The 21,826-nt window shown below is 38.3% G+C and overlaps 1 protein-coding gene across 3 annotated transcripts in view; it reads left to right on the top strand.

Moving 5' to 3' along the window:
• LOC111269612 (sorting nexin-13) overlaps positions 1–20,909 on the top strand; it is a 45,113-nt gene extending 24,204 nt beyond the window's left edge. For 2 of the 3 annotated variants that reach the window (XM_022849359.2, XM_022849342.2), the window contains 6 exons: positions 5,742–6,230; positions 6,497–6,707; positions 9,325–9,512; positions 10,706–10,812; positions 19,575–19,819; positions 20,021–20,909. In XM_022849359.2, the coding sequence (XP_022705094.1) occupies positions 5,742–6,230; positions 6,497–6,707; positions 9,325–9,512; positions 10,706–10,812; positions 19,575–19,819; positions 20,021–20,355 (1,575 nt within the window). In that variant the 3' untranslated portion in view covers positions 20,356–20,909. The remainder of the gene's footprint in view (positions 1–5,741; positions 6,231–6,496; positions 6,708–9,324; positions 9,513–10,705; positions 10,813–19,574; positions 19,820–20,020) is intronic. The other variant, XM_022849351.2, reaches the window with a different exon arrangement.
• The last annotated feature ends 917 nt before the right edge of the window (positions 20,910–21,826 follow it).

Genomic DNA, 21,826 nt, shown 5'->3' with positions numbered 1-21,826 from the left:
ATTCACAAGTTTCTTTATCGGATTTGCGTATAGAGTCCAAAGTACATAAAGCAGATTCAATATTTATACCGCTAAGGACATAACGTGTAGGGAATGTTATACATGAACGATAACTAACACCCTAATTATGTATAAAAAATGGTTAGCCGACCAGCATAGTAAAAACTTACTAACTCATGCGCCTCATATACCGGCAAGCGTTAACCGGTTTAAAATATTGAAAAATGTAGATGGTGGGTAGACGATGATAACATGGGCGACGTTAAAATACAGCGTCCTGGTAGATACTGTATATACTCTATCATACGTCAGAAACAATATCTACTGGCAGTATTAAACATCTCCTTATTTTATATCTTTTCATGCATTTTCATAGCCGTGTCCCAGAAGAAGACAAGTCTCAAGCCTGCTACCTTGTTCTGATACCCACTGATAAACTGGCATTACGCTAAGATCCCGGGCAAATGTATCTTTGCTTTATGTTCTTGACTCATCTTTTACGCAAAGAGACAGAAGACTACCTGTATGGGCCTGAAATTAGGGGTAAGATGCTACAGATGTTGTCCGGGTAATGGCCAAGGCGACAGCTAGGCTATTACTATAAAGCAGTTTTGCGCAAATCGCATAGTTTTGCGTACTGGCGTGAAACCTTTGTATGACATTTTTCTCACAAAGGAAGAGAATTTTCACAGTGGGAAACGTGACCTAAAAAACAAGAAAAACGAGAGAGTAACCGAAAGCCCTATAAAGGTGCGAATTCTAATATTACAGAAGATATAAATTTGCACATTAAACGATGGATCAGTGAGGAGTTTATACTCAAGTCATAAATCTGTCGACCAACACTCCTAAAATCGGGGAAAGGCGCAGAGGCAAGAGAGCAACCTGAAGCCCTTAGTTGGCCAGGGAAAATCTTTGTCGCAGGTAAGCTGAGAACATTTAGCTGTCATAGGAACTTAATCTACGAAGTTAAGGTGAAGCAGATAGTGAGTCGAAATGGAGCTTTCACTAAGCAGAAATAAAGTAAGTTTTGATTAGGATTTGAAGAAGTTGAAGAAGGAATTGCTTAACGACGCGGTTAACAAGGACTCCGTGTGCTGCAAAACGTCCCGGAACACGGGAAAGTGATATATATATATATATATATACTGGAGGTCGCTTGCAAGGCTGCAAATACTTCAGCATATTCTGTAATCGAAAAATCAATTCTGTAAGCGAAGGCATAGATATTGAAAAGCAAAGAGGGCGTGAAAGCTAGAAAACTCCGTAGCAAAAATTTCTAGTTTTGCTGCTTGTTTGCACTGCTTGAACTTCTAAATCGACTGGAACAGTAAACAATAAAAGAACCGAAGTATTGAGGATAAAAGGAGCGGGAATCGGTCGGGGCTTACGGCGGTGCTGAGTTGACCCAGAAAATTAATGGCGGATGCGAAAGTAGTGGTGCGAAAAGCCACACAACTAGATGAAATACAGCCAGAGACTGTGAAGCACTTTCTAGCCAATGAAATGGAAATATAGCTGGATAAATAGCCACAAAAATCCTTCTACTTTACTTTTGGTTAGAGGTTATTTTTTGAAAGAATAAAAATAGGCTAGGCTGGTACTGACGTTAAAGCCTATTGGACAATGGGGTTCGCACAAGCTGTTCTGCCTCCTCAGTATAGTGAGTTTTATTTTTCTTAACTTTTTTTTTTAATAAAAAATGCTAAATAGCGAGGTGACGGAAAATACTACTTGCAGGAAAAAGTTTAAGTTTAGGAGGGGTTGGTGGATTCCTTTGCCCGTAGGATTTATTCGAAAGCACGGCTTAAAGAAACACCGAAAGACGTAAAGTACCAGGGTCTCTATTTCGCTATTCCTTTGAACGTAAAAATGCCTTCGATTCTATAAACTGAGACTTGATTTTGGACACCGTGGAACGGAAGAAGATATTCCCATATCCCTGACGCATTATTGCCAGCTGCTTAAGTGCTTGAAAGATCCCGGTATGAAGTGATGGCTTTATACAAATCTTTATAACGCGACCAGCCTTGTAAAATCTCGTGAACTACCTGATGCTTAGACCACTTATGCTGAATAACTATGGATAGTACCGAATGAGGGCAATTTGGCCTTGGTGATCATTGCCTGACTGTCTGATACTTAGGAATGAGGCTTGATAAGGGTCCAACTGGGACTCGCCATGTCCCCCAACTGGGCCTTAGCGGGTTGATGCGGTAAGTTAGGGGTAAAGAGGCTATTTGCCTCAGTAGCGAAATTTACAGTCTCCAACGCAGCCCTCGGGCGGATGAAACAAAAGAAATAGATTTAAGCGGATATTCACGCTCCGTATAAGTGTTCGGTGGTGTCTTGATCCCCGTCGCTGCGGACATGAGTACAACGGTGATTTAAGACACTGAGGCTGAGAAGGGAGAAGAAATATATAAAGCTTCGACGCCACCTGATGGATGGATAGGGAGAACCCTTCGAAAGTGTATAAAGTGTAAGGCTTTTCGAAAATATTAGCACGACAGTATAGTTTTGGACAGAAAGGATAATACTAGAATATCAAATATTAGTGTGGAATGGATTTCAAAGAAGTGACCCACTGCTTGGCTTAGGTTCTCACCGCCCACGGATGTTTCCTCCGAATGTCTTCTGCGAATAGGAAAGTCGATAAACGACTTGCGCCTCATGGTAAGGCTGGTATGTATCACTAAGTGACTCACACACTAGACCAGTGTACATTCTTCATGGAAAGAAAGGCAAAAGTCGGAAGCAAACTGGGCCGCCCGTCTGGAACCGACGCCATGATGAACCAGATGCCCCAAAGTAAAGAGGGCTGGACAGCAATATTCGAGTGCGTGATGAAAATCATAAAGTTGAAGTAAAAATAAGAAACAAAACACCGGTAGAAAATATTCTCTTCAAACCTTTTCTCGAATGAAAAAAAAAATAATAGTGAGGCAAATATTGACGTAGGACCAGGGACAGAGAAAGATGCAATTTTGTCGAGTACTGAAGTAAGAAAATGTCGGCTAAAGTCCCACAATGCTGTACAAAATATGTAGAAATGACACCATTTGTGTTTAAACGAAAGTTATATATTAAAATGCCCTTCGAAAAAGTGCAGTTGCTCACAGTAGATCTACGAGCGTATCCTCCGGTATGTGGTATATTTCCAGAGCGCATTAAGTAAATATTGGCTTTATGAGATGAGACGGGAAAGTCGATGTTATATTGAGATAAAGCCCATCTTTAAGTTAAGTAGGAAGAATGTTTTTTATGGACAGCAAAGACACCTTGTCTTTAGTTTTACCTTTTGAATGGACTATTCTACCCACGAGAGTTCGCTAGCTTATTCAACAGGTCTCAACCGAAGTTATTGACTTGAAAGACTGCCGAAAATCAACGGTTGATACAGTTGTTGTGTAGCCGCGAAGTCAAAGAAAGCTCCTATCGGCCAACCCGATTAATCTACGATGGGTGTATTTAAATAATCTAAAGAACTCCTAAAAACGAATGTACATATGACCATGTTGATGTTGATTTTCACGAATCAGAAGTTAGAGGCATTTTGTTGAAGCGCATGCATTACAGAGCACAATAACTTTAGGTATACCTTTAGATCAGCAAAGTCAAACAGATATTCTGTCAAGATGCTAAAGCCAAAGACTTTTTTTTTCCTTACCTTCCTTAAATAAAAAGCAGCCAGCTGCCTTCCATTCTTCATTGACAAACCTTTGCTGCGGATGTAAAACTCCGAAGGAAGAATGATCATTGGTTCGTCCACTATGCTGAGCACTTAATATTGCCTAATTGCCCAAATCAACATGAATTAAGTAAGTTTCTGATTGCATCTTTTTGGAAAGGTAAAACCATGACAAAAAGAAGCTGTGTGGTAATTTGTAGTGAACAGCAAGGCATATATCTCTCGGCAAACCTACTGTCATTTTGTATAGAAGAAGCTTCAAATTGTTCAAATCGGCAGTTCTGGCTTTCTGGTCCAACCTTTTCAGTCACTTAAATTAAAGCAACTCAAACATAGGTTCGGTGTATTTCGCTGTCACGATTAGCCTGTCGACAACAGTTACTGCAGAGTTAGTCTGCTCAGATTCGGATTATCACTTTCGTGCTCAATATGAAAAATATTTAATTTCTCAGTAAATAATGTAAAACCCAAACTTTTTGACCAAATAGGTTGACTCTGAATCTGTTTCCATTGAAGGACGGTGCAGATTTATTTTCTTAGCGGTTAGTGATATGCACAGAAAGATAAAAAATCATCTTCACATTCTGTGAGATTCAGTCATACTGGCCGTGTTGGCGTCCTATACATCTCTAATGCACTCGTATTCCTTCTATGTAAACTTCTGTCCGAGAAAACGAGGTATTGCTGGTTCAAGCCACACCAATGACATCTACTAAACGATAGATAAGGTTAAATAAAGGAAAGATCTTTTCCCTAAACACTTCTATTATGGCCCACTGTTTTAAGTGGGTTGTAAGTCAGATTATGCTTCATTAAAAAGCTACATCTAAATTGCGCTTCAGGTTTGTTTTTATATTTGTGATACAAAAATACGCATATACATCTATGTATTAGTCATGCTAGTATGTATTAGTCAAGCTTTGGCTTTTGTGTTAGCTCTTAGAGCTATTTTTTTTTCTGCGTCTAATAGTCGTAGAGGCATCATTTTGTCGTCCATAATAATTTTCGAGTCGGAATCTGTTATTCTGACTACGTGTAATTCGGTTGCAAACGATATGTTAAGGGACACCAAGAAGCCATATTTTCCGTGCTCTTTACAGTGCTCATGGAGCATCCGGGCTTCAGTCATTGATAAGACCTCATACTTTATCTCGATGGTATTGGAGTTTTGCAGCTTATCTTGTCTGCCAGTTAATGAATTGTTTGTTGGCCGCAGCCAGGCCATCTTCCAGGTCCAGACCACATTTGAGCAAGACTCTTGGGCATGGCATCCACACATGACATACTTATTTCGAGCTCGTTATTTTTTTTGACCTAGACAAAAGGTGAAACAAAGTAGGTGTAAAAAATACTTTTTTTTACGCTGGTTCCAAATGGTATGTAGCAGTTAACCAAAATGGGAAGCTAGCAGTTGAAGAAGCCTACATTTTTTCACGAACTTAATGTTAGGTTATTACAAGAAAATCTGGTGGACTCAGATCCGGCAGAATCCGGTAGATTAATTTTGGTTGCTAAATATTCCAATCTTCTGGCAAGCTTTGACAGAAAATCGGTTAAGATTACTCCAGAAATTCAGAAAAGAAGCATCTTTTAGTTTCACCGAATCGGGGCTAATATTTGGGTTCCGCCGAGAGCCATAACATTGTGGAAATTCATCGAAGATTGCCAAAAACATTAAGCAAGGAGTATGCGATCGTCACAGACGACGCATGGTTCAATTTTTATCACAAGCAGGAGAAGGACCAGGCGAAAGAATGACTTCGCTCTGAAGAGAAATCGAGTTTGGTGGTAAAATCGAGCCGATTCAAACGTAAAATTATGGAAGTACTTAAACAATAGGTATCAGGGGCATCTGCTACCATGTATACTTGCCGGAAATGAAATAGTGTAGTATATATATATGTGGTGTTCATCTCAACCTACTAGCACTACCTACGATCTACACGAATTGGACATGGGCTTTTTTAAGAAAAATGCGCTGTGCAAAACATTGTTCAAGAATACAAAAATGATAACGTACTTAATTATACGAATGCAACGTACTATGCAGGTTGTGGAACAAATGCAAGAAGCAAAGTTCTTCGGCGCATTCAAAAAGAGTTCCTATTATATACGACTGCTCATCGAACTCGAGTTAATAACAGAGCCGCGCGAGCCTAGCCTTAAATCGGACGAAGATCTAGATTCCGTGGGATTATCGCTTGGCATTTGCTCGTACGGCAGCGGAGACGATTCAGCCAGCCTTAATAGTTTAGAACCAGGCAGCGACGAGGTCGAATTCTTGACGCCACCACCAGACGAACTGTTGGCAGGAAGCGCAACAGCGCCAACGCTGCCGCTAACAGGCGACAGCGCGGCGGCAGAAAGCTACCTTTGCGCAGCTATTTACAATACGGGAATTGTGCGACGTGGTGCGTCGACTTACGCACTGTATGCGATTTCCGTGACGAAACTCGAACCCAATCAGATGGAGGCCAAGTGGTGCGTGTTTCGTCGATATTCAGACTTCTATGAGTTCCACAGCAAGCTTCAGAGGCAGGTAGGTGTAAACTGTGATAGTGACTGAAATGCTTATTATTAAATATAACGCATAATATATATATATATATATATATATATATATATACACACTATGCGTCACGAGTTATTAAATTAAAAAACGTGTTTCGCCCTCTACGCATTTGTAAGCGCCAATTTTTCGAATGCGTAGTATCCGGTTTTCGATTTGCTCATTCGGAATCGAAAGGCAGTACCAAATATACCATATCATAATATCCGCGTTTTTCTTTTTTGGAATGAAAATAGTTTCCTCATGTACTGACGACTCCATTCCCTGGCAAAAAAACGTTCAACAATATGTCAACAGCTTTCTTGGAGCAGCGCAAAACTCAATTAAACATGTATCTGCAGAGCGTACTTCAACCTACTATTCTGAACAATAAGGATAACTTGGAAATGGCCAAGCTCGTGGAACAATTTCTTGAGCCAGGGAGATACGAACACACTGTTAAAAAAAGTGAGTTTGTTTTTAAGTACTGCGTAAGCTCAGAAGCAAAAACTGACCAAAGTGTATTGAATTATATTTTATGCCAAACTTCCTTTACCTATCAATGTTAAAAATCAAGGAATCAACTGAGAAAGGACGATATTGATCGACTTCACATCTGCAAACTTGATAAAACTAGATCATACTTTTTATACAGCGCGAGACTTTAACCGAATACTTCATGCCTCTTCTGGATGCTGCCTTTATGCTGATTTACTGGATAGTCACAAAAATTATATGGAAAAAGGAACAACTTCTCTTAAATATCTGGTTGCCGCATATAGCTTGCTAATGGCGTGCCGATGAAAGTATAAAAAGTAAAAGAAACTTTTCTTGGAATAACACTTTCAATTGCTCCCATCGTTAGGAGATGGGAAAATTATCTAAAAGTAAGCTTCTACTTAATGAAATGGTAAATGCTACAAGTACAAGATTCGTTTATGGTTGTTCGTTCTTGTTCAAGAACCTAAGCCCAAATGATCTTCACGAACCCCAAAGTCGAATACCAAGGCCTGAGACTAGCGTTGGAGAAGTCAAAGGCATTTCAAGCCGCACCCTTGCGAAAAAATTAAACCAAACATGACTAATAATGATATGAAAGAAGAAAAAAGATGGAAGAAAGGTTTAATAATTGGATATGAAAGAATAGAAATGAATAGCCGAGATTTATCAAGTCAGATTGTTGCCTATTTAGAACTTGCATAAGGTTTAGAGATTTAGCCTTTTTACTGTTATTACTATTATTAATTACCGATTATCTTTACTAGGATCACACTAGGACTGTGTGAGAGAATAAAAGTTCTATAAAACTAATTTAAGTGATTGGTGACAACCTACCGTGTGAAGCAATGTTTAACGGCAATAATAGACCCAAGACTCAAAGCAATTTTTCTGCATACACGTTTAAAAGTTAGGAAATTCTTATCTTTAGGATGTCTTGCGCAGGTAAAATGTAAGATGTTCATTTTGTAAATCGAGTAAACGATTTGCTGGAAGTATCTAATATACTGACTGACTCAAGTCCAGAAGCACTCTCAATAAGGTGAAACTGAAATGTGAAACTGGGTGTTTTCACAAATTAAGTCTTTAAATTTCCCTATTTCGTGAGTGTTGCTGTAAAAGCATAGATATAGTCCAGCCCTTTCAGTTATCTCAAATAACTATCTCTCAGATTTTCCCAGAGCATCCATCGAATCATGTATTGTCTATAATTTCCGACCACCACTCGGTATTGTGGCAGATTTGTAACGCTATCTTCTAAAGGAATGTCACCCATGCTTTCTATGTTATTTAGTAAACAAGAGTGGTGAAAATAAAAACACCTTTTTACGAGGCCAATTTGGACGTTTTTTACGTGGTTCTTAACGAGCTCGTTTCTGCAGTTTAAAGTGTGTTATCTGTACTTTATTGCTAGATTGCTTATTAAAATTTAGCTCATGTGATTTTCCCGCACTTACCTTCAATTTTTGGGAATGAATTAGAATTTTTTTTAATTGCAGGTCGTCAAAAGGTATAGTTACCGAACACTATAAGTGATTAAAAAAATTTCGGCCATAATGAGGTAAATAATCACGCTAGTAGAACTAAATTTATTTGCTCAAACAAGTCTGTATATATATGTACCCTATGAGGTCTTCCAAGTGACCTACATTGGTTAAATAATGTTCGCTATTATACATTCCAGAAATTTAGTAATAAACTATCCCACAAAAAACCACTGTCATATCTCTTCTAAACGAGATAACTCTTGTCGAGCGCATTGTAGTTTGTTATTGCTTGTCCTCAGGAATATAGTCATCAGTATATTCTTTTCCCAACGGTTACACTTTGGCTCCGAGGTGTTCCAGATTTCTCCTGTTAGATCCTGAGCGTTTGCTTCAAATGTCATTTACACGCCAATTTTAATCAACTATTAGCAAACGAAGCACGCCCTTTCCAACATCCAGTTTACCACGAAGTGTTTGTACAGCCTTCCGAAGCTAGGTCGCGTTGAAATGCCACGCGCGTAAGAATGTCCATTTAAAAAATTCTAATTGAAACGACAATTCCAGCTACTTTAGAGCAAGAGAGTATATCTTCCGACGTATTTCGCGTTTTATTTCACATCTGCGTTCACAACTTGCTTTATTTTTTATTAGGATCTAATTATACAAAATTTAAGAATATCATAAGTTGTCATAAGTGTTCCGGGCCTTTATCAGAAGTTTCGGCTCCGTTGAAGCTCAGAGAGGAAGTACTAATTGTGTGGCAAGCAGCATACAGAGTCCAATAGAAGTAATATGTGATTTGTTTCGAAATTATGGTGTTAAAGGAATGAGAATTTTAAAGAGATTAAACAAGATAATCGTTATTAGCGTTACGCCGTTCGATAAAAGAAAAAGTTTGAAAATTCTGTTTTTGTAATAAAAAATCCAAGTTTGAGCTTTTCATAGAGTATTTTTTTTATAAGAAAGGCCTTTCTTTCTTGTTTTTTTACTTGTTGAATGTTTAGATCATAGTGTGCAAAATGTGTTTAGACAGTAACTGCACATGTTATCAATGTAAATTAAGTTATGCCAATTGGTTTTTAATTATCGACTACACTCAGGTAATTATACAATTAATACAATAGGCAAACGAGGAATGGGCGTGATCGTGAATCCGCTAAGAAGTTCGGTGAAAAGCGTCGGTTCGATGGTGAAAAATGTTCCCGAGAACATTTTTGACGGATTGAAAGACGGACTTGGCAGGGTTATGCGATCTAGGGCAGCGGAGCAGCTTGAAGATAGTTCTAAGGTGAGGCGCTTAATCGAGCTAGATCAAGTTACTGTTATGAAAAACCACCTTAAAGCCTCAAAATACTGTGATGTCCTCACAGAGACGAATTGACAGCTACTTATTACACAGTTCAAAAGTTACGCACTCGAGAATGAGAAATATACGTGTGGTCGACAATTCGTAAGGTGGCCTCCGCAGCAGAATTGTAAAAAGGTGTGGGGGCTGAGTGCAAGCTAGCTGCTACACTAACAAAACATATGTAGATGGAGTAGGTACTTACAGTAGACCCACTAATTGGATAATGCCTTTTACCAATGTTCAATATTGATTAAAAACAATAGAACGAACGTAGCGTGTATAGTGTGACTTCACAAAACATATTAGTAACTTAAACGTATATCTATTAAGCGAGTTGTCGAACGGAATATGGAATAAATCTGGTCTTTTAGAATCCCCTATAATGCGGAGTGGATGAGAATAAAATAAATTCTAAATTATTAAATTAAAAGTATTTTAATGCTTCATCTAATAAGTAGCCAGACCGTATTTTCGAAATTGACAGGAAAGAGAACGGAGATGATAAACAGTACATTATCCATTCGTATTACAAAAGATGTTTAATGGATACTTTATTGATAGGCACGCCTATTTCTGCGTTAGTCGCGATAATAATAATTAATCATGAATTATTATTTTCGATACGAATATATTTTCCTTGACCTTTTTAATTAAGAAAAAAACGGCATTTGATTTCTTATTGGCTAACTAGCAGACAGTCCGTTAAAGATAGTTGGGAATCAGCTGCTGTGCTTCTCAAGCTTTGTCCCAGAGTTCGATATACTTTAAGAGGCATAATTATGCTGGGGAGTCCGTCGCCGAGGCCGTCTTACATTTTTGAGATATTTTGTAAGACCTTAATCAATAATTCTCTAATAAAGCCTTGGAGGTAACGAGACCTTACTTAACGAGGCCTTACTAAAGCATTGGAGGTAACGAGAAGCTATTTATTAGTACTAGATGTTAAAGAAAAATGCTGTAGAACTTTAAAGTACATTGTACTTTAAATGATCTCTTATCCAAACTTATATTTTATTAAGTATTGAAAATAAAAATAATTTTTGTATTGAAAATACTCGTTGCTCATATTACACGTCTCGTTCAGTAAGCCGATTTCAGCGTTCTGATTCTGTGTTTATCTCATCTGGCTGTAGGTTGGTGCGGGCATTGATGTCGACGCGGATGACAATATTCCGTTCCGGATCCTGCTCTTACTCATGGATGAAGTATTTGACCTCAAGGCGCGAAACACTTGGCTCAGGTCGAAATTGCTCAATATTGATACTATATAATTTTAAAAAATAGGTCCTTTTTGCGATGTCTTGTGTTGTTTTTCGAATCGAGGTTCTTTTTCCGTGTCTGATAAATGTATTTGCTTAAAAAAAGATTTAAAATAGAAATTTTAAGGAAGCTCATATCGTACACGTGAGGTTTGCAAAAGCTAATCTGATCGCACCGTGCGCTGCGACAAGTCAGAAATAATTTATGTAAACAAAAAGGGCGAGACCGCTGTTTGTCCCAGATATGTGTTCTAGCAATAGTCCCGTGGATTTATGTTGAAGCATTCGCTTTCTGCTATTTCATTGTTTAAACAACGATAATTCTAGCATCTATTATCGCTACTGGGATTAGTAGCTTCTTCTTGCCAAGCTGAAGGCTCCAAGTGATAACTTATATCTTGACCACTGCTTTTGCAAGTATTTTTAGATTTTCTGAAAATAGACTACTCTTTCGATTGGTTTAAGACGAGGTGGTTAATACGGACCTACAAGCGCAATTTCGATATAATATTTGATGGTGTCCTATAGAATGTGCCGACAGAAACAAAACTTCGTTTTTTTTTTCGTATTTGATGACCAATCAACAGGCCGTAAAAACATTGTTTCGCACATCGACGAGACTATACTACGAATAACCAGGGTCCTATAATAAGCGCTCCGAATTGCCTCTAATGGCCAATAGAACTTATTTCTGGTTTGACCGTCATTTATTGTATAGTATTAATTGTTTCATGGCAGTTGCCTTTGCGCTTCTTCAATTACTAACTAACTTCAATTGCGCAGAAAAACTGCAGTTACGGAAGGAAAGGCGATGCTTGTAACGACCAACATGCTTGAGGTGTTATTGAGAACTTCTAGCTTTGGTGCCTTTGTTATTTGTCAACGTTAGTGGGAATGCTGGTTGCCAAAAAGGACAGAAACTGATTAAAATTCTATGTTGAGCAAAGATAAGATAGATGCAAACTGGTTTTAAGCTAGTGCACTATTATTTGAGACGTAGGTTACTCTAAAATAACGAACCATACAAGGGTGATGCAGAATGAGAGAACCTGTTTTGGGCAGGAGAGGGAACTACCACGCATCGAACTCTGTAGCGTGCCTTACTGAGCGGATATGAAATCAAAATCAATTTAATCATCTCTGGAATTTCATCAGCCCTGGTGCGCGCACTAAAATTTATTTAGCGAAGTCTATACATAGTTTTCTGAAATTTCTATACACTTGCAACAAACGGGCTACTGTTCGATTCTGTCGTGTTCTCTTGAAATGAATTCCGTTGGTCCGCCGAGGGGCAAAATCTTGTCATCCAGATCGAGCCTAAAGGATAAGTTTCTCATCTTTTGCATCAGTTAATATAACACAACCGTATGTTTTATGATAGGTTTAAATGGGTCAGGAACAATCGTACCTTTTACCACCTGATAAGACGCCTGTTCCTCGATATTGCACACAAAGCCTTTTGTGGCATTCGTGTTAATAAATTACCGACCCTAGTGAAGTCTTCGACCCACGGGCCTATTTACGGTTTCACATACGGACATAACCTTGATTTAGGCCTACTTTAGACAAAGACATAACGTGTCAAGGTGTACCTTTATATGTTTGACAGGTTCTCTGTCGACCCTGGACTTTTTTTATTTTTCTATCTCCTCCTTTTTAACCTCATCTTTGATCTGGACCTGAACAAACATATGTCTGCTGAAATTAAATTTCCCGAGTACACTAACGACCTGAAAATATACTGTTCTGTTGAATCACCTGGCCTGCAGAAAACAGCTTCAGACGGCTGCAGGTGGTATTCTTAGTGTGTGCTAGAACGAGAATCGTACTTTCAATCCACAAATGCTGGTCCTTAAATGTGGCGCCTTGGAATGTTGTGAAAACTGCCATTACTAAACATTTAAATGTCTACATTACTGCCGGTCTTCACTTACCTCGTATACTCGTTGGCTAAAATACCTGTTTTACTGAACACAATTTTTCGTTGTTTTGAAGTAAAAGGAGCAGATGTATGCACAAGACCGTATAAATCATTAATCGTATGATGTATTGTTCTTTCTTATTTGAAGCAAGATACATTTGTCTAAAGATGTTGAGAAATCTTTTAGATTTTTCTTGAATTATTCTCCAAAAAGGCATATCATGTGCCTTCCATAAATATTTTGACATTCAACAAGGGACCTAACAAAAATTTTCTCCTTCAATGTCAAAATATTCATACATTATATCTTTTACAGAAAGCTAACATAATGGAGCATTTTTCCTAACACAAAATCAGGTAATATAAGAAGCGAAATCTTCGTTTCTCTAATAAGATCTCTACACTCTAAGTTTTAACCGCAGATGCAAGAAATTGTTTATTAATATAGGAGCCTGGGTCATGGCAAGAAAGATTTAAAGAATCGCATCCAGAAATATGAGCACGCGGCTGTGAATCTTCTTATCCTTTTAAAATCGTAATGCTAGTTTCTGTAAGTACCTTCTTCTTCTTCCTGCATAATAAAGGTATCTACTTCTTTGCTCAGACTGCTTGTTAGCATACGTGGTATAATCTTCAACAGGTCAAACGTGGCAAAATAATTTGGCCCTGAAACAAACCTAAGCTCGTTTCTTGCGTTAATTTTGTACTCGCATGTTTCCATTCTATTTATTATGGCTTTAATCTATTACCACTATTTCCGTTCTTATTTCGGAAATACCTGAAAATCGTCAACGTAATAACTACAAGAAGCTAAATGTTTTCGAACAGCTCATCTGTTATCCTTTCGAAGTACATAGCCTAGTTTTTATAAACAAAAGAACTCACGTTGTTCACATTGCATTAGAAGATCCCATAGGATATAAAAATCGCTGAACATTGCTTCGTTTTCTTTATAATTTTTTGTCATATATTAAATATATAAAAAATATAGACTGCAGAGAGTTATAAGCTCTTTTGGATGCCTGATGTGATCTCATTTACTTTTGGCAGAGACCAGTATGCGTATATATCATAATCAATTCGGATTGATCAATATAACAAGAGTTTCCAAACGCAGGCAGCCAACTTGGATTTATCTAGAGCTTGTCCAGCTCTTCTCACAGGAATCCCAATTTTGTTCTCCACAGCACGTGAAGTTTTATTCTGAAGGGTATTTCTTCACTCAAAAGCTTAAGAGGCACACTGAAATAATTAGGAGACACACGTCAGAACAGCAGTTCAGCGTTATCCACTGATGTCAATTTCACAGTCTCTGTATCTTCAACAACAATAGGGCTGCGGGTTGTCTTATCGGCAAAAAAGGCGGCTCACGTAGACATGACGTGGGAAGGGTTCTGAAGAGCCGCCAAAATCAAGCCGTTCCATGCCGAAAACGCAATTCTAAGATTATATATCGATTTATTGTAAAAGTCGATTTATTCCGGACTGCCGATTTGCTATCTTCATGTTTCTCTGCCACTATAGCACTTGGTATTGCCAATTATTCCATATGGTTTAAACTTAATCCTAGTTGTTAATTTTTTCTCTGGAGAGTCACCTTGAGGCACAAAAACAGCGATTTTTTTTTAAATGACTGTGGAAATAAATTTAGACAAGCTGTACTCTTTCATACACAGAAACATTCCTTTGACCAGGCTCCGTTTGTTCGCGTTACGAGTTTTTTTTTTACTAATTTCTGTTAGCTCGCCGGCTGTAAGACATTTCCTGCCTTCTCCAAGCTCATAAAATCACATCAACAACAGTTTTTTGTCGCTCTTTACAACATTCGACCTAAAATAGTCGTCCCGTATCTTGAACAGTAAATCTTTTTATAGTTGAGAGAGCTCTATTATAATGCTCCAGATGTCTTCAGCGCGTTTAGTGCATGCAGTCTCGGGCACGCTGATAGTCCTATTTCAAAGCCGGAATTTGACGTACAGATATCAGGGCGCACAGTTTACGAATTCTCGAATCCTACGTGTTGAGCTACATCGCGGAACTAAATCCTTCCTAATTCAAACCCTTCTAATACCTTTTCGTAGATTAACAATCTAGCAAACCAGAGTATTCTTGTTACAAGCTACCAAAAGGTTCTCGCCGAATGAGATTCCTGTGTCCCATGTTTCTCTCATTACCATCCTCCGCTGAACTTAAGCAGAGAAGTCAGAGCCAATGAAACACAGCTGTGTCTGCTGAAAAAGTCGTATCGTTTGTTCTTTTAACTTTATGCCGAAATCTCTGGTCAATGTTTAACTCATACATTAGACTGGCTCATCTAATATGAACAGGCTGTCAGTGGTAGCGGACTCAGTTCATCCAGTACCCTTGACAATAAAAGAAAACCTGTTTTGCCTGATCGAAACGAAACGAAAAACAATGCGTCAGCTATTATCCAGTCTTTTCACGCTGGACGAAGCACAAACGAGATAGTAAGTCTCGTGAGGGGTCTCAAATCGACAGTGTATTTGACCGGCTGCTACTAGCCGGTTAATACAGGACTGGAGTATATATTCTGACCAGAGAAAGCGCGTATGGCCATCGAACAGCTCATATTAGAACTGTTGGGTTACTATATATGAAACATTGTTGAGCGACAGTCTAACAAGTTTTGGCATTACAACGTCGATTTGTTCACCTGGTTCTATCCAAAAGGCATTCACATATTTGCAAAAATAATATTTATGGAGGCATAAAAGGGTTAAGAGAGGTTCAAGTTTTGAACTGAAGATGCAGTCATTTTCAATGGTGCTTTTATTGACTAAACATGATCTTTAGGAATGACACTCCTAGCACATGGAAACAAATCGGTTGAAGTATCTGTTTTTACTTAGATATAGTCTTACAAACAATGTCGCTTGGCGTCCGGCAAATGCAGATGGACTAGATTTACCCTTGCGGAGTGTTTATCACGTGTTAACCTTTACATTTCTTTATTGACCTCAAAGCAGCGGCCTTGTAGCACGCACACAATATCCAACCCACTTTACTAACGTCGATATAATGATACCCCTTTAAGCAAAAAGCTTACGGTAGCATGCACGAAACCACCGAAGGCTTTCCATCTTTCATTTTATCTGTACCTGAGCGAATCGTGCCTGTTCGTGCATCTGTAATCTATGCTAAAACCACGACAGTGTAAGCTGAGCAGCTTACGCAGGGTTACACATTATAGTTAGACTGCTACTGCTTGAAATGATGATAATAAACTTATGTAGATTTTTCGCAAATTTTTGCTAAAAGCACAATTTTTTATTAAGGAGCAATTGTCGAGTGATGTATAGTTTATTATTTTCGGTCGTCTTTGCTCAGTGTCTTTTCACGTTTATAATAACTTGCTCCCAAGAAAAAGCCGCAATCGCAACCTGTAAGCGTACCTACACTATCCAAAGGAACGTATATTTTTTTCATGGTGCATTCAGGAAGCAACGAAACAGGTGAAATAGAAAATTTACCTTGTCAAGATTGGAATGGATGATAGATCAAACGGAACATTTCAGCTACAGTCGAATTTTGGAGATGTACCAAACCAATCCGATAAAGTCCTATCCCGATGGGTAATCCTTTCTAATTTGTTTATCAATAATATCACTTTTTGAGTAAAAATAGTTTGAATAACCCAGATTTTCAGTTTTTTCGACGGCAATAATTTTGCGCTTTGCGCTTATTTAGGTAGCTTAAATAAAGTCGTACTTATCCAGTGGCATCTAATCCCCAACATAATTTTTTGGTGTAAGAGTCAGCGCTGCGAGTCGCTTGGAGAAACCAGCAAGTTATTTAGCCGTTTTGAAATGAAATATCCATCTTGCATATTCAGTTACGATCCTAAACGTAAAGGCTGATTTACTTTATTTTTTAGAAGCTGACCGTTCGTGCTGCTCTCAGATAAATAACAGTAGCTCATGGGGCATCCACAGTCCGAGTATTTGACGTATTCTTCTGTATACAGAGGGATTTGACAGGTTTGTTTACGTCGAGAATGTTTCTCACTTGACCATCCACAAGCGCCTTTATAATCGACGCGGTTGATCGTTAAGCTCAACTTCTTTTATAAAAAAAAAAAGTGAACCACGCGCTTGATAACTACTAAAGCTCATAAATGACCTAACCTAACCACCAGCCTGTGCCAATTTTCTCTCCAAAAGTAAAAAACTAAAAAGAGTGCATTGTCACCTTACAGCCGTAAAAACTTCACATGTATAAGACATGCGGGAAAGCCAGACTTATTTTTAGCGAGTACGAAGAAGAATGAAGTGCGATACCCATGTAGAAAATATCCATATTGTGCTGACATTACGCGTTTCTTTCGGTATAGAAGCTTTCCAAATGCTCTGTCAGATTCCCCTCAGAGTTAAATGCCAGCAAGCTTCAAAAAGCAGTCAGCTTAATTTTAACGTAAAATCAAAATGTAAGATCATGTAATAATTTCCTTAGCTCGATTCTTACGAGACGAGTAATTCCTAAACGAGCTTTATCAGCTAGATCGTGCTGGAATCCTGAATGCATACAGGCGACACGTACCCCACGTTAAGTGTTAGAGCTCAGAAAGATCCCTTACCGCGGATTAATGGTTTTCAAGACAAAAGACTTTGCAATAAAACACAAAGTGCGCGAAATCGAATTTCAAGGAAGAACTTGGACTCACTGTCGGAAGAAGCCACCCAAACTCTCAAGAACCGTCTAAATTGAGAACAAGCTGTCCAGTCAAGCCAGATGTCGTATAGGTTTACTTTTGGAAACCCTGCACGTGAACAATACGATCACAAACAGATAGTAATAGATTGATAGTAACTAATAGATTGATTCGGATTTGCAAGTCACAGTATTTGAAATAATAAAAATCGTCTGCAAGCTGCCTGATCGAAAAGCTTATCAGTCCCTGCTGGACGCATGAAAGAATATATGTCCCTGGATATTGGAAACAGTGCACAATAGTCGTAATCCCTACAGTAAAGAGAGACATTCACCGAACCTCAGTCACGGACACTGATCGCGGTAGATTTCTGCATTAACACATATGGAAACAATAGAGTATATTCTAAGCTACTATCGCTAGTTTCCCTGTTCAGTATTCGTGTCAAGCAGCGTTTGATTTGGAATTAAGATCCGACTATGCTTGCATAATAAGGAGGAGCAACTAACCGTGAACTTGTTAAAAGTCTTCCAAATAAAAGACCTTATAATAATAGACAATAGTGTCACAGAAAGAAGCAGTATCGAGCAGATGGCACGGTTCGTCAAAAAGGACAAGGAGTCCACTGCTTTTCTTCGATGGTCATTAGCATCCACGAAAGATATTAACCCATAAAGATAATTAGCTACGCTACTGACCTAGTAATGTATAGTACAAGCGAAATTTACCTGCAGCAGGCGTTTGCAACCTTTAGTAACTTTGTTTAAAAATTTGTTTTTAAAAAAGATAAAGGCGAAAAACGTGATGCTTAGAAAGGTAGAAATTCCTATATACAGTAATTTCATAAGTAAGTTTATGTATTCAGGCCTCATAATGACCACAACAGAAGAGTTTCTCGTAGATCATATCAGATAAAAACAACGATTCCGATTACTAAAATCGAAGCCCTCAGAAACCATCCCTGACAACGGCTTGTAAATTGTTCAGTCTAAAGTTTGCACCTGTAATTTATAGAATTCCGATTATTTGAGAAAAAAGTGAGCCTACGAGATCTGATAACATTGGACAGTTATCTTGGTGAAGATAATGTTCCTAAATTAGAGTTAGGCCTGTATGTGTCGGCTCATAGCATCCTAGCATATCTTTTGGCAGAGACTTTAATGTTTTTCGAAGAGCTTTGGAAGGTCTTTTGTCTTCCAGGTGCTGAAGTGTATAGCGTGTTAATTGCGGGTCAAGAACCCGTCGTTTTCCTTGATGCTCGAAGCGACTTATAGAAACTGGAAGCACCCAGATAGAACCAATATTATACTAAGATTTGCAGTTCGTAAACCCATCATCTGGTACGTGGGCTTCAGGGATATCAAAAGCGACAAGTTTCATCCTAATGTATATACCCAAATCAGGTCACTAAGTTGAAAGACAAATTAAACTGCGAATCTGTTGCTTTTTAAGGCTTTATATATATATTATGTACGTTTTCTTGGCTTTATACGTATGTTAGTACCTTTTGTCTGTATATGCAATTTCACAAATTCGACACAATCCGTGTGAATAATTAACTGATTACTTTAACCAACAAAAAAAAATAACTTTTTACTACTTGAAAATCATATGTCATACGGTTCTTTCATCTTATGGACACAACTCTGCGGCTACAGCAAAGTTTTTAGCCGCAGAGTTGTGTTTTATTAAATTTTTTTATCCTAAAACCATTCGATTAAACTGTATGATAGTAACGACTCTTCTGTACATGTTGGTAAACTCTTATCTCCCGCCTCATAAAAGCTCTAGGAGCAGGCCGAATTAACCCAATAATGTTTCCACGGGCTTATGAGTTTACCTGAAAGTTGAACAATATAAATGTGAAACGAGAGAGCCGAAGACTTCAGCTAAAATAAATTATTTGATTACTTTTGAAGTAATCCTAGTCCCCAGCTGATGTACTCTGGTCTTTCATAAAATCGCTAGTATCAGCTTGTATTACAATTATCCATTTATATTATAACCAACCTGTAACGCATATCTATATATATTCAAATTCGTAAAAAAAATACCGCAGTTTTTCATCGAACCAGCTGTAGCGCTATGGAAGGTATCAAATGTTGACTTAATACTGAAGTAGACTTAACTCTACTGCAATATGCATTTTACAGGCGGCGCATAATTGTCATTCTGAGACAGATAGTAAAAACCACTTTTGGAGACACTATAAACCGAAAGATCGTAGAATCGGTTGAAGAACGTACTTCATCAGACCAGATTGCGGAGTATGTTAAAACACTGAAAAATGCACTGTGGCCTAATGGGATCCCGGCGGAACAAGGTAGAGAACGTGACCCTGAAACTAAAAGCAGAACCCGCGTGGCTGCTAAAATGCTGCTTTTGTGTAGTGTAACAGGTGGGTAACAGTATTTAGAGAAAACTAAAACGTAGACGATATTGAGCTTGAGAGTTGCACAAGCAATGATGCGGTGTTTTGTGTGTCATAAAAACCAGTTACAAGAATCGTTTTCTTACGTTGGTTGGGTTTACGAATGAATATCGGCTTTTAATTGTTATTGTAATAAGCTTTACCGATAACAGCATTTTTCACTTACAGATGACCTGAGACGTATCATTGGTAGTGACACCACACGCCGTGGAATGCTGTGCGTTTTTGAGATGTTCCAGCAACAAGCATTGAATCGCCGACTCGTGTACGTTCTCATGGAAGGAATGCTCGCGTCTCTATTTCCTAACAATAAATTCTGTGAACTCTTTCGAAAATGGCATGCGACCTCACCAACAATCTCAATGGTCAGTGTATACTCTGGTAGCACTGGGGGTGGTGCTAGGTCACCTCTAGCAACACCTGAGACTGCTCATCGACAAATGGCAGCACCTTCTTCGACTAGCGTATTAACCACCGAGGCTATTGGAAGCGGAACCAGATGACGTTATCAAGAGGTGGGACCATCGGAGCGTCCCGCCTCGAGCAACTGTACCACGAGCAGTACCGCACGGCTAACAGATCCTCCTCTATCCCAACATCAACAACAAGTATGGAACGATCCAGGAAATCGAATCGATGTAACAAGGCGCCACAAAAGACATCATTCCAACTTCTTATGAAAATTTTAATTCTTCATAAACACAAACCCAAGAAAAAGCAATACCTTACAAGAACTTATTGTGCGAACTATATATTTGAACTATGAAGATAAAGCAGTGTGATATTATAATTGACAAGTTAATAAGGAAAGCTGTAATATGAAAATCATGTTATGCGTGAGCATCGGAAGCACGGGTCTTTATTACGAGTTACTTCAAATTGCTTTCACGTAATTGATGTAAAGTCTGCGATGCTTTGAATAGGTTAAGTAAATTGTTTAAAGTTAAAAAGACTTCCTGTCCTGGTTGATCGAACTTTTAAGCTCCTGTTTATGATATTTGCTTTTCTAATTATTCCATTTATACAAAGTTGTTCAATAAATATAATAAGATATTTATTTTGCATATTTAGAATAATACGAGGGTCACAAGAAGAAAAGCATATCTTCAGTTTGTGTATAGTAATCGTTTGTTTTAATAATATTTTTTTAATTTGCTCATGAGGCTATCAGATATAGATCGATTTCAAACACGAGTGATCATTATGTAAAGAGCACGCCTAGACGTAAGAATATATAGGGTAAGGCATTTAAACTCGGACAACGTAGTGAACCTTGGTAAACTCTCCGTCAGAGCCGGTGTGTGTTTACTGTTTTTGCCACCAAGGGGTTTCGGAGACAGGTTAGATTAAGATTTGAAGGGCTTAAAAATTTTTCAAAATCGTCTAGATCTTTTATAAAACTGCCACTAATGGTGAATGATGGTTGTATTGAATTAGTATGACACTCATGAATGACATCTCCGGTGCATGCAAATATCTGTTTTTGTTGAGACACAGGTTATGGAAAAACTACGGATAAGAAAAAGCCTGAATTTAGATATTTTGCTCGGTTGATTGCTATTATTGTAACTTTGTCTTTTGTCGGCCTAGACTGGCTTTGCTGAGCTCTACGCATTTATTGTACTACTATTTATATCACTTTATTTTACTCAATGATTGCTATCGTCCTTACACGTCGCACTACTGCCACTGTTTTATTTGAGGAGTAACTTGATTATTCGTTGAGGCTTGAGCTTTAACATAGATCGGATGAACGGTCCAAGCTATTGTTGAGGGCGACTTTATTTAACTAAACTCCGTAGAGGAACTATCGTGAACCCTCTAAATTATCGGCGGTGCCCTAAATCTAAATTGCATATACATTATCAGGTTAGGCACCGTCGTATATTTCGACTCTGGGAACCTGTGCTCTTCAGAATACACGCTTACCTTGTCGTAATAGTTAATGGCTAATTACATGGTTTTCAAAGCGGG

Source organism: Varroa jacobsoni, unplaced genomic scaffold, assembly GCF_002532875.2.
Source record: "Varroa jacobsoni isolate VJ856 unplaced genomic scaffold, vjacob_1.0 scaffold_149, whole genome shotgun sequence".
Lineage (NCBI taxonomy): Eukaryota > Metazoa > Arthropoda > Arachnida > Mesostigmata > Varroidae > Varroa > Varroa jacobsoni.
The sequence above is the reverse complement of the archived record's forward strand: the minus strand, read 5'-3'. Positions and strand labels throughout refer to the sequence as shown.